Source organism: Psittacula echo (genome assembly GCF_963264785.1).
Source record: "Psittacula echo genome assembly, chromosome: 3".
Taxonomy (NCBI): Eukaryota; Metazoa; Chordata; class Aves; order Psittaciformes; family Psittacidae; genus Psittacula; species Psittacula echo.
In genome coordinates, this window is record NC_137736.1 from 35,184,455 (window position 1) to 35,198,628 (window position 14,174).

At 38.6% G+C, this 14,174-nt stretch overlaps 1 protein-coding gene across 2 annotated transcripts in view; it reads right to left on the bottom strand.

Moving 5' to 3' along the window:
- HSF2BP (heat shock transcription factor 2 binding protein) overlaps positions 1-14,174 on the bottom strand; it is a gene marked incomplete at both ends in the record, with an annotated part of 30,202 nt that overhangs the window by 4,399 nt on the left and 11,629 nt on the right. For both annotated transcript variants that reach the window (XM_080613252.1, XM_080613251.1), the window contains 3 exons: positions 4,369-4,472; positions 11,410-11,527; positions 12,908-13,046. In XM_080613252.1, the coding sequence (XP_080469378.1) occupies positions 4,369-4,472; positions 11,410-11,527; positions 12,908-13,046 (361 nt within the window). The remainder of the gene's footprint in view (positions 1-4,368; positions 4,473-11,409; positions 11,528-12,907; positions 13,047-14,174) is intronic.

Genomic DNA, 14,174 nt, shown 5'->3' on the forward strand with positions numbered 1-14,174 from the left:
TACTTCACAGAAGAACACCAGTTTACATGAGTCTGCTGCTAAGTACGGCGAGGACCTAGTGAAGCAGCTCCAGCTCAGACGGCAAGAACAGCCACACTGTACACAGCCAGAGATCCATCTGGGCAAGTACTGTCTGCAGCAGCTGCTTAGAAAGGAGTATGGAAAAGGGCAAGCATCCAGCGAGACTTCCCCCAGCCACTCTTCCAGCCTCTCAGCTAACTTTGCTTCAGGGATTTTGTGCGTCAGAGCTTACATCTTTGCATTTAAGAAAATGGATGTGGCCTTAAAGGGCAAGAAGGGCAATCCTCTTTTTTAAGATTAGTTTCATAGTCTCCAGAGCATGAAACTGCTGAGCACTTGAAAGACTGACTGAGGTTTTTATTTACAAACCAAAATTTGTCTTAATACAGACATCAGTTTATAAATAGGGAGGTTCTGTTTGTACAGATGTCTTTTAAATAACACACTGCCATGCAAATAACCTGAATTTAAAAAACTCTCACTGCCATAAGCAAGTCAGAAAGAAAAGCAAGGCATTAGAAAGCTTCAGGGTTAGTCACGAAAAACAAATATTGAAGGTTGCAGGCAGCATTAGCAAAATGAGAATGTGCTTCATACAGACATTTATAATAGAGACCGTCATTTGCAAAGAATTTGGATAAACAAAGTTAGATTTCCGTATGGAACTGTGGTGGAGGAAACTGAAGGGCAAGATCTAAAATTAGTCATACTTCTCTTGCTGTCTTTTGGTTAATGAAGAACCTGGAGCAATTTCTCAGCTATAGATGTGAAATGTCATTGGCATAGTCTCTCTGAATTCTACACTTTCTCATGTATCCATGGAAAGTAATCTTTTTTAACTTCACAGACTTTATTCATAGAAGAGTGGGGGAAACCAAAATAAAGATACAGAATAGTAAAAATCAGAAACATCCAAAACCAACACAAAAAACAGAGAAGAGCCTAGACCCTTTTTCTCCAGCACCCATTTGTTAGTAGATGTTCTGTATGATCAAAAATTAAAAACATAAAGCTAGTCTTTGTTATTACTACCTGAGCTGACTGTCTTATTCTTTAAAAGGTCCTTGGCAGAAAAAAGTCCCAGTCTACTTCTTTGGGAATTACAGAATGAAAGTCTTATTACATCTGGAAATGTAAAGCACCCAAAAAAATTACTGAGAAAACCCAGGTGAATTTCTAACCAAAATTTGTAACTTTTTTTCTATTGCTGAGAACAGGATTTTTTAAATCTGAAAGTTATGCAAAACGCTTAGCCAAGACATCAAAACAGGGACAGCAGCTGATGGAAAAAACTAAAGCTGCCTATTTTCTGCAAGATGGGAACAGCTGCTCTGCAAACAAATGGTGCTCCACAAGAAGAGAACTCTACTGGTCCCACAAGCTGCTCCATGGACAGAAGTCTGAGTCATCATTCCCGTGTTTTCTGCTGGCACCAGCCTGGGAAGATACAGGTAGGCATAGCTGATACCTACGCAAAAAAAATACAATAGCTACATAAGTTAGCTGAGAATATTACTGTTGCTTATTAAAGTGCCCATCTTGTAGACAGTGTTTAAAAAGCAGGAAAAAAAAAAGAAAATAGCCCACCTCATAAAGTGCTAAAACTACAGAGATCTGCATTACCTTCAAAAAGTATGTCAAACATTTGTTTTTCTCCTATTATCGATATAGCCTACAGCAGAAAGAGCAGTAAGAATTCTTGTTAGCAAGTATGAAGTCATACCAGCTCATCCAAATTTTACAAAGACAGTAGGACAGATGAACCCAGTTTACTGTTAACATTCTTACTCCACTAGAAATCTTCATTAGATTTTTTCCTCCTTTCTCTTCCAATGATGTATTCAATGTCAAGGCATATTCCTGTCTCTTCAAAAAGCCTGCTAGACAACCTGAATCAAATACCTCTTTACTTCAGATACTACAAAGGGGAATAAAGAAAAGAAAGGTAATTGTTTGCTCTCTTCACTTAATGGGAAGGACATTCTTCTTCAGGGGACAAGACTGAGCAGAGACTGGAATTCAGAGAAGGAATTTGAGAGATGTATCAGCTGCATACAGGCCAGTGGGAGGAAACTGGCCTTGATGTATAGACTGAGGTCACAGACACTTGTAGACTGACGATGGAAAAGCAAACAGGATGATTCTCTGAAAATAAAAGTCAGAGGATGATTTCTGGGGCCTTTCTTAGTGGGAATGCTGATAATAGCTTACAGGACTGTGGAAAGCTGAATCATCTCATAAGCCTTAATCAAAACACTCTTCGAAGAAGCTTCCTGCAGGAAGGCAGCATATACAGGATACCCCACCAGCAGAGTGTAGTGCTCTATTCTCTTGCATGGATAGAACTGTTAAGACCTTATGCTGCAGCAGCTCCAGGTGTTTATAAGCTGAATCGCAGCTATCAGAAGTTGAAGATGGTGGCTACAGAAACAGAAGAGGAGCAGGAGTGGAAGGAAGCTACTAAGTTTTATGAGTCAGAACATTTAGAAATAGATTATATGTAGAGAAAACTACAGAGATCTCATACAAAATGACTGGAAAAAGGTTGAGTCTTGGATCTGAGCTCTCACCTGATACACAAGCTAGTCAGCCCCCTCCCTTGACAGTAAGCAGACTTCCTTCAAAGTCAGATAAACTGCATCTTTTGGTTCAGATTTCTGAGAATCTTCCTCCTTTGCTGTAACTGGAGAACTTTATTATCAAAAAGTGAAGGAATTAGCCATGCCTGTCCTTCCTTCTACAACCCAGCCATGCACATTAACACTTTCAAAGTGCACAGTAGCCTTCCCATTTCCTATTTTCATTATCAGCTGCAAATTAATTATAACTGTGCCTCATCTGATCCTCTCATGTAACTAAGGAGCCTTCTTGAAAGACCAGACTGCATCAAACAATTAGCTTCTTTGTTTTATTACAATATTTAGAAGGGCATACTTGGGAACTTAGAGGGGTTTTAAGGGTGTTTGGGTTTTTGTTTGGTTTATTTTGGGGTTTGGTGAGGGGTTTTTGTGGATTTTTGCTTTATTTGTCTTTTTATATATACTAGCCAAACGTAAAGGAGAATCTGGACTAACATGTTAAATTTCTAAGCACAGCATAAGAAAGGACCGTTATTCAATGTTCTCTCAGAATGCAACTTTTCTCAAACTATACCAAAAGAACAAAACTGGTGTTTTCCAGCAGTCTTACAAGGGTTACTTAATCCTCTGAGATCCCAGAAAAGAGAGCCTTTGGCACTGCAAAGCAAGAAATTATTTAGTGAAAAGCACAAGTACCCATATTTTCTGTAAAATTGTTGAGGGAACTGTGAGCAATGTCAGTAGCTTCCAGTTTACCAGCCCAAATCAAAGCTTTTCCAAAACTTCAGTATCAAATGAATTCCTTGAAAAAGCAGACACAGCCTCTCTCACTTCAGCTGCTGTTTGTATTTACCAGTTGTATTTTAGAAGGGCTTTGCATAGCAGCAAAGGGTGTCAGGATGACCAAGCTGCCCCAGTCCTATGAACTGCACACCAAAATCTTCTCTCAGACAAGCCACAAAACCTTAAGAGAGCCAAGAGAGACCAGCTCTAGGAGCCATTCAGAGGCAGGACAATGTCATGGCTCTCTCCTTACTGCTGTCCTCACTGTCCCTTACGAGCTGTGCACACAGCTGTCAGCCAAGTCCAACGTACATGGGTAATGTCAAACTCTGCTGGCTCCTACACAGCGATTTGAAGCCTCCCAAAGAGCAGAGCCTTGATGTCACTCATGTACCTGAGAGTGGAAACAGAAGTCCTGGACATCCCTGAAGTTCTGCACTGGCAAAAGCCAAAACTGGGAATAGTACTCAAGCCCTGCAAGCCCAATTCCTATTAGAGCACAAGGACTCTCTTCAGCTGTAGGAAGAGCCACTTTTGTCACGAGGCAGCATAGTTACAGAGATCAGTTTCTTTCCCCAAAATGTGTTAGAACAGAGCCATACTTTCTTTTGCTAAACGGCAGTGAATTAATATACAGTTTCCCCTTAGAGTTTATTTTAAAGTTGGTATGTGAAAATACAGGTGGCTTTCTTTAATCCACTCCACCAGGTTTCTCCATTCCGTATTTCTAATTCTACTACTCATAAATTTTGTATTAATGGAACATTACATACAGTGCCAAAAATGTTGTGTGATATGCACATCATCTCCCTCTAGCTATTTGCCCTTTTTGTTTACTTTTAATTTGACAAAAGCTATACATAATCAGGTTACAGACACAAACTTCCGTTTTGTCTTCTGCAACACCTATTGCCAGTCTACCAACACCTATTGCCAGTCTACAATCCCAGAAGTCACAATTCACAAGGCTCTCTGAGCAACTTACCATTCAATAGCCACCAAAGCAAAGGAATAAAACCTGGACTTTCACTGATGTACTTCAAGCCTTTCAAGTTGATACTCACATTGTAAAGCGACATTAGCATTAGCCTAGAATTGAAAGAAAAAAAGATGTCATGTCCTTTAATTACTTTATGTTTTAGCATCTTTTGCTATTTATGCCAAGCATGTACTGATGCAAAAGCCTATTCTAGTAATTTATGTTTTGATAAGAGAGACAAATCTCAAAATATATATAAGCAATGTTGTGCAAAACCTTGTTTGTACTGTTAAGTAACATATTTCAAACTCGTGGAAAAGTACCCCATGAGTGAGTAAGAAACTCTTGTCAAACTCCGTAAGAGTCATTATGAGATGTGCAAAACCAGGATTTGGCTTCACATGACCACACAACCTATACAATAGAGCTTTTGTGGTGATGATCCTCACTGAGCAGACATCATCTCAAATAAGCTGTTTGCCTTGACAAATGAAAGGGCAACTAGGAAACTCAGAAAGCAAGACTGTATACTGAGTACGAGAAACGTCAAAGGAAGTCTCTGCTCCATTGGTTGTGCAACACTGGCCTTTCTGCACGTTGATCCTCCAGTTAGCTGAAATGCAGACACATGGCTTATGCCATCCTCTTTCATGGATCTTCCTGTTCCTCCTGCAAATGGGAGCAGATGCACTACATAGCCAGCATACAGCAACCACAAATGTAGTCTCTCTCCACTGACAGAAGTAGTTAGTATGCCTACAGAAGTATCTGGAAGAAGGGAACAGGCCTGAAGGAGACAGAAGGTAGATCCAGCTCAGCTTAGCACACCCTCCTAAGCTAGACTCATCCCTCCTGCAATGGGTGCAATGGGTCATCAAGTGAGACCCTGCTGTGAAATAAACAACTGCTGGTCTTTTACAATGTCATCATCAATCAAAACTGATTACGTTCAATGTACAATGGGATGGTTTTAATCTTTTTTCTTAAGTCAGTAACACTGGAATTGAATTTGGCTGTAAACTGTTTTCCTGTCTTAGCATAGATCAACGCAAGGATAACACAAGGCCAGATGGCACTCTCACCTACACCTCTTCAAAACTATTTTCCAAATAACATTTGGGCCCACTCAGAGACGTATTTTTTTTTCCCCAGAAGGTGATTTCTTCTTGTCATTTATCATGGTCATTGATGTTGAAGGACAGAACCCATATCCTGTCTTCCCGGTAACAGAGAAGATCTGTGGCTTGGCAGCTAGGAAACGTTTCCTTAATTGAACATTGAAAAAAACCTAAGATGACATCTCTGACGAAGCAAAACCAAGACTGTCCCTTGCACGTCAGTGTGTAAATGACAAAATAAAAATACACATAGTAAGTATATGTTCACTTCAGCCACATTTTTAAAAGCTTCTAAACCCAGGATTTCCTAATTTGTCAGCCTCCTAAAATAAGAATTTCATCAGTCATTTTGGGGCTGCATACATCATGGATTACAAATTAAACCAAAGTCTCAACTTTTCTACAGAAAGAAAACAAGGTAGGCTGCAGAAGGCTTCGCATTTTACAAGGACTGCTCTAGCCTGCCTATCCCACTGGCTTCTCCCACAGCCGCTCATACTTTCCGTCATAGAAAGGGGGCTTGGCTACTGGTAGCCCTCAGCCTTAGCCACAGCAGAGCTGAGGAAATGTTGTAAGCTACAGAAAGTTGCATACAGAAATGGTAGCTTTGCCTCTTTATGCAGATAAAGTGCTTGGGTCAAAATTTACATTTACTTGCTTCTGACTGTCAGACAAGTACAGTAACTTGGGGCTCAAAATGAGTCTCCCTTTCCAGAGCTATCGAGAATAATTGCTAATACTTGAAGCAAAGCATTTTGTTAGATCTTCTTCTGCAGTTTCCACTAAACTAAATTCTGCTTTCAAACATTTCATCTTGATGTTGTTACACCATCTTCCACATGGTTTTTATTGTTTTGGTGGATAAAACCTTTTTCAGCTAAGCACAGTCTCAGTGGGCTTAATGCAAATTATTTCCCTCTAACTTCCAGTAGGAATAGGACCCAATACTCAAAAGCAGAAAGCATCAAGACAAAAATCCCCACCGACATTTACAAGACAAACTAATGCTCAGTTTCTTTCCAAATCAGATCACTGCTATACTGTGAACTTCAAGCCAAGCCCCTGATGTCCCCACAAAAAGAGCCGTACTCTGGAGTCAGAAGTTGTCTTTGAAATTCTTCCACCTTTTTAGCCATGTCCTCCTGTCCTGCCTTTCACGTTAATCATCTTCACAGCAGTGCAGTTTAGTTGGGGGGACAGTGCATTAATGCACTTTATGACGTGTTATGATGGACACTATTACTTTTTATCTTATCTCTTTTCAAAGATGATAACACACAAGTCAATCTTCTGGACAAGGAAAAGCGCAGACGAATGAGCAAGGCTTCTATAACATTGATGTAACATGTCATCATACCCACTCACAGCAGGGCACCGGGTTGCATACAAAACAATTACAGAGGAACAAGAATGGGCTGGAATGTTCTCTGTTCTGGGGCCAGCTTGGCTGTTGCTATCTCTCATGACTGTGACAAACCTGCATGTCACTGCAGTGTCACCATTTCCAAACAAAAGGGAAATAATGTTATTCTGAGTAGACTTCACACCTCACGCCCCATTCTCAAATCTGAATCTGAACTTCTCAAGCTTAAGCTACTATGTCACCAGCAGACTTTCGGACATTCCCCATACACATACCTTCAGAAAGCAGAAAAGAAAGTAACCCATTGCAGGATAAACTGAGTTGTAAGAGGCATAACTTACACTGTGTGCTGCATCACTGTGAATTTGATCACCTAGGCTCTCAAGCAGTAAGAGAAAAAACAGATTATTAAATCTACTGCATCAATGGCCACAGACAAGCAGTGAGGGGTGCTGTGGAACTGAAACTGCAGCTTGTAAAGCCCATACGCTGCCTTTCAAACAGCCCTTGTAGTTCTTACTTGGCTTCCAGAAGCCAAGCCCTGACGAAGGCGCATAGCCAAAATTACCTATAATCAGACAGAATGAAAATGATCAGTAAAATGGCATCTCATAATGGAAAGCGTTGTTTCTTGACAGTGTCTTTCATCCTTAATCTGTTTGACATTGGCAGTTAGAAATAAAGTGACATAAAATGATACTGCTACGTTTTTATTTTTATTTCACTTCTTTGCTTTGTGTAGACAAAAGGGACGGGTGGCAGTGATCCAAGAACTGCGGTTTTGGAGTGTCAAAGGAAGACATAATCCACCCCATAAGCCAATGTAGTAGCATATTACTGCTAATTAAGCACTCTCACCTGAGCACAACATAGGAGCATTTCCAGGCCCTTTACACCACCTTCACCTCTAGTACTTGCACATTCTAGTAAGTATTTTTTGCAAAACTTATTGCAAAAGTGCTCACTGAAGCAAGCGTGACACACATAATTACTGGATAAACAATACTTTCTGGGGTTTTTTGATGTGGAAGGCTTTTTAATTATGTACTTCATAGTCTTCCTATTTAGACAAGCCAAATTTAATTAACTTTGTGTACTACTTTATCTGTCAATGCATTCTTTAAAATCTAGAACTAAAAGCACAGCTAAAGCTAAAGCCCCTTCTCCTCTACTTAATACATGGGATTAGTACATAAAATGTACTAAGATGTACTAAATTACATCATTTCACTGGCTACATTCAACTGCTACATAAGCCAAGTTGAATATTCTTAATAGTTTAATTATAGCTTTGAACAACTGTATGAATGTTTATTGACTGCCTAACAATTACAAATGCTGAACAAACCCTACATCAATGTGAAGAAAACCTAAAGTTTTTCAAACTACTGCTATTTCAGAATGGCAAAGACATCCTTGGGAGTTCAGTTCCAGCACTCACGTAGATGTCTTGAATAAATTTGTTACATACTCGTGGACTAGAATGGACACTGCAGCAGTGCTAGAATACATGACAGCTTTTCCCTGTAAATTTTTTATTTATATACTGGTACAAGTAAAACACAGGACTGCTAAAACTAGAAGAGGAAAGAGAACTCCTCTCTGTCAGCTTACTTTGACAACTGCTGTGTGTAGAATTAAACTCTGTTTCCCTGGATTTGTCACACAGTAAAGAAAAATATTTTTGAAAATAAAAGCTAGAAGAGATTTGTAAAACCTCAAAACTGGGCAAAGGACAAACAGATCCCTGAAAATAACAAGCCAATGTTTTTCTTTAACAGATTAAATTTTAAATTGATGATGGCCTTCCATGTAATAGCATGGTGATGTTTTGAGAAAAACACTGCATTTCCAATGCAATGCACACGCATTTTCATCCATGAGGTACAGTTTTAAAAGTGCGTCTGTCTGTGTGTATACGTATATAAACAGTGCGCGTGTAAACATTATTTATGATGACTCCAGAGTTCATCTATACATAACTTTGAAATTTCACTACAATTTATGTTAAATATCATATCCTTATCTCTTAATTGTCTTTCATTTTGTACTGCCTTATGTTCCTTACAGTAGGGAGAAAAGGGAGAAAAGTCTTCTGACACACTCGGCTCTGAAAGAGTTATTTAAGATTAACAAGCAGCTAAAAAACCTTACATGAAGAGAATTTAAAAACAAACCAACCAATCCCAAAACCAACTCCCAAAACCCTTCTTTGTTGGGCTGGGAGAGTGTAAAAGCCCCAGAAAGGACAGGAAAGAGATCTAGCATAAGTAATAGGTTTTAAGGACTGAACAGTTACAAGACACATAGGAAGCTCATAAACAAAAAGGAACCTGACCACAGATACAGAAGACAAACACAGGGGAAACATTTTGCACTAAAATATCTGAGCAGATTAAGATCCCTTGCTCCATGACAAGACCATGAAGGAATCTCCTTTCTGGCATTTGCTGTAATGTCATAATACAGCAATTTTTTTGATCAAATGGCAAGTTTAGAACAAGGGAAAAAAAAAAAAAAAAGAAAAAGCTGGCTCTGTGGAACACCAGAAAACACTGAATTGAAGCCATTATAACAAATGCGTAATGCTTCTCACTTATCAAATACTTTTTGCAACCTTTTTTTTTTTAAGTTTCACTAAATTTGTAAGCCTAAGAGACTGGCCCGTGTAGAATCTCTAGCCACTTCATGGGATTCTTTTATATAAATTTTATCAGTATTGCCATACAGCAGCCAAGTTGATATCACTATGTGTAATTCTTCTGCCAAGCAGGCACATTTTGAACTATAATTAAAAACACACCCAAAACATCAATTCAAAACAAAGGCCCTCAAATCCAATTGCTTTGTCCAATTGTACGTAACTACACATTAATGTATTACTTAATGCATTAATACAAGTATATTGATCATATATTAAGACAACCTGCAATGATAAAAAAATAATTAATCTGCACCCACAGACACATATTTGCTTCAAATACAGAGTATGTGTGTGTTTAGGAACATTTTCACTTCTCTCAAAATCAATACCTCTGATTTTTTTTTTTTCTGTGCAGATTTTGAAACAGTATAGGTCCTCTTTTCATGTTTTCTTTTTTTCTTTATATCCATGAAGGCACAAATTACCTTTTCTTTCTTAAGCTGAAATTCTCATACAATTCTTCAGTTGGGGCTTTATAAAAAAAAAACCCACCACTGCTGCAAAAGTTAACTACCCTGTTCTGACTACTGACCTTCAAGGTCAGCACTTGGGAAAGAGTAAATGGCCAATATTAAAGTATCTACTCACTACCTACAGCACAGGCTATTCAGCTTCCTCCTCACTACCCAGTGTGAAAAAAAGCAAGCACTTTCAGAGGGCAACTCATTCTCCCTAACACAGGTTGAGCAAGCAACCATTGGACAGCACCATCTCTTTCTATTGATTGTGGGAAGGAGCCCAGACAGTTAGCAGATATGTGACATCTAGCTTTCTGATAGCTGAGGTTAGGCAAGGTAAATTCTATCCAAAGTTAAGACCAAGCCTGATTTCATGCCTATCACAAAACCTGCCTAAATGGGTGCATGGACGCAGTCCATTTTGATTGACAGGGTTGCTGTTTGTCAGATGAACTGTGACAGCTGGCTTGGGTATGAATTCTTAGTGTGTGTTTGTCCCATTGATAAAAACAAAACAAAACAAAACAAACAAAAACAAACAAAACAAAACAACAAAAACCACAAAAAAAAAAACAAACAAAAAAAAAAACCAAAAAAAAACCCAAAAAAAAACCACAACAAAAACACAAACCAAAACACCCCAAAACCAAAAAACCACCACAGTGGCTTCAGCCATCTTCATGAATAAACTAACTCGGTGTATATGGCAAGTGCCCACTGCTTACAGCTGAGCAAGAACTCATTTAGGCACCATAATTTGCTTGGTTTATGTATCGCCAGCTTGTAACAGCTCTGAGAAAAAGGCAAAGACAATAGTTTATTTAATCTCTCCATCAGCTGGAAAGTACAACTCTTCCAGCATCTGAACTGTGCAACGTGGCCTTTCCTTTGCAATGCTGTATCACAAGGTCCCTTTATAAGCATTGTTTTTTGCAAACCTAAGTACATGGTGCTGCCGGCTACTAAGTAGCATAAATTAATTTTTGCTCTTAGCAGATATATAACTCACTTTCTGCACTAAGCAGATGTAGCCTTTTATAATCTTCATATTGAAAGGGAATAAATTTCCAGGATCCTCTGTGTTTTATAACTTGACCTCGTACCTTCCTTATCTGACTCGCAAATCATGACCCTCTCCTAAGGTAGAACAGTACATCCCTGCTCATCTCTACAAATGATGGTGCTTAAGAGACTTCTGAAGAGACAAAAAACCTGGCTGAAGCTAGCATTATAGCCAAGCCTGGTATAGCTGCAAGGAACGCTACTGTAAAAAGTTTCCAAAAATTATGTTTCCTCTCCAGGAAAGAAAATAATGGGAAAGTGGGAAAACTACTGTCATCGCTGTGCCTTACACTGCAAGACAATGCATTTCATTTGAAAGGGACAAAAAAAAAGTCATCATACACTTTAAATTTGGTACAGAGTCCAGGCTTCATGTCTCCCAGGAGATGCATCATTGTGTCTAGTAATTCGCGACTTGTACTAACCAAGAACTCACGGCCACATGCCAGCGCAGCCACATCTGTGAGAGAACACAAAACATCACCATAATTTCATCACCATGTTTCAAACAAAGGTTTATGCTAATTACAGGGCCACTAAAAAGATCTGCCACCTGTGATAAATGAACTATGGTATCTCTATAAAACTCAAACTATATTCATCTTCACAGTAAATACTGAAGCGACAAATCATGCTGGTCAAATGCCTTCACATAATTCTACTTTGGTAATTAAAATATTTTTTTCAGAACGGCCAGTACCCTAGCAGTAACACTTTCCCAAATTACAGAGACAAAGAAACAAAGCTTGGTAATATCAAGTTCACTGGCAAAATTCATATCATAATTTATATATATTTCATAGATATTAATTTGTATATCATTTACATATATATAATTTCTATTGTTTCACCAAAGCAAGATTTCATTCCACCATCCTGCTTCCTCCTCAGGCAGGACCCAACACTCTCCTTTCCCCGCTCCCAGCATCTAAACATTGTATTTGTTCAGACTTTATTTCTGCTTTTTTGAGTTTTGGGTTGGTTTTTTTTCAATGAAGCAATTGGAGAAAACTGTATTCTGCTTCAGTGAAATGACATAATGCTCCACATACTGGGTTTCATTACAATCTTTAATGGCACCACAACACCTAAAATCACACATTCAAATAAGCTGTTAATGCAAGAATCACTTATTTGTATCAATACCCATTGCTTCATCTATCTTGCATCATATCACTAGCATCACTTTGACAGCTAGCAGTTTCACAAAAATGCCATGACATATCAACCCCATTTCTCACAGCCTTTCAAGCCAGTGGCAAACATATTAAGATAGATCTATGGGTTTCTACTTATTTCCTGACCCTAAAAAGAAACATTTAGTATGGAAGTCAAGTTTATTACCTTTTACTTCTCTTAGCACTACAGACTCAAGACAGCGAAGGTGCAGTCCATCTGATAGCAACAAAAATTCTTAAGTAGTTTCAAAATGCTGAGCACATACCTTAAGATGAGGTTTATCTACTCACATCATCTGCAATTCATACATCTTGAAGATGTTAGTGCTATTGAGGATTCAGAAAGTAAATTACTTGACATTTACAAAGTAAGGTGAGCATACAAGACTAGTAGAACAGTCCTTGTTTTACTCCAGATTGAAAAGATGTGTTAGGGAATTTCAAAACTCAGTGGCTCTTAGCCATCTAATCCTTAACTGTGTCACAGACAGTACAAGGCCCCACAGAAGTGTCAATGAGAAAATCTGCTAGAACTTTTAGGAAGTCACGCAAAATACCAACGTGAACTAAATATCTGACTCTGAAAAGCTGTATTTACAGCAGCACATACAAGGCACTATAGTACATGCTGAATTCTATTCTGAGAGATAACATTAACTTACTTGTTACAATCCCTGCCAAAGCTAACACAAACTGATTTTCATCAGAATCCAAATCCTGCTGTTTCATGTCTTCACTTAATGACTTCACAAAGCTTTCCATGGTCTGTGCAGTGATTGTGAAAAACTTTACTGCTTTACTCTGCAAGCGCGGAACAGAAAAAATTATTATACACACTACAGCAACTATGATTATAAGATGCTGCAGTAGAACTGGACAATCTTTAAACTTACTAAAACATCCAGTTACTTAAAAGAACACCAACATAAAATAGCAGTATGTACTAAGCGACATGTTTGATCCCCTAATACTTGAAATCTTTACCTCAGAAGAAAATGGAAAATTACTCAAAGCTACATTTATTTATAAAACTAAACCATTGTGCATTTACCTCCTAAACCCACAATAACATATACAAACCATCAGAACTAAAGCTTATTTCAAAAGTCAGGATATTATCTCTTTGCTTTGCAATAGCTGCATCGGGTGTTTCACATGTACCTGGGCTACTACAGCAGCTTTTGTCAAAATCCTATCCAGCTGGAGAGCAGCCTCACATAGTGACTTGACATGAATTCCCCAAGAAACCCAGAAAGGAAAAAAAAGAAAAAGGAAAAGGGGAAAAAAAAAAAAAAAAAAAGAAGGCAGAATTCCATCGGATCCTAACAATATCCATTAATCGCTCCATACAGGATGCAGAACAACAGGCTAGGTAGAAGTTCTTTAGAAAAGGAAATAGAAGTCTCCCCTGGGTCACAGGTTGAACTAAAGTCAGCAATGTCATATGAGAAAGATGATCATCATACCAGAGTTTACAAACAGGAATTCAGCCCATAATTACGTTATGCTTCTTTTCCCCTCAGCTGTAATACTGCTCTATTTTGAGGCATCTTAGTTGAGGAAGGAACCACCTGGTACAAAGCTCAGAGAAGGTCAAAAAACCTGGTCAGAGGCAGACCCCACAAAGAAGGATGGAGAGAACTGTTTGTTAATAATTCTGACCTGTAGAACATTGCTAGAACACTATTCAACACAGAGGATGCTGGGTTTCATAACAAAAATAGTATAGCAGAGAGCCTGTAATGCCAGGTTTCCCATTGTCTTTAATAATTCTGCAAGTTGTTTCACGAAGCAGCTGAAATTCTTAGTAATTCCCAGAAGCAACTCAGTGGGACAGCCCAAGAAATGCCTTAACTTTAATGCGTTTTGCAAAATGACTGAAAAATTTGATACTTTGTCAAAACTACTGTTCTCACAGTATGCACAAAG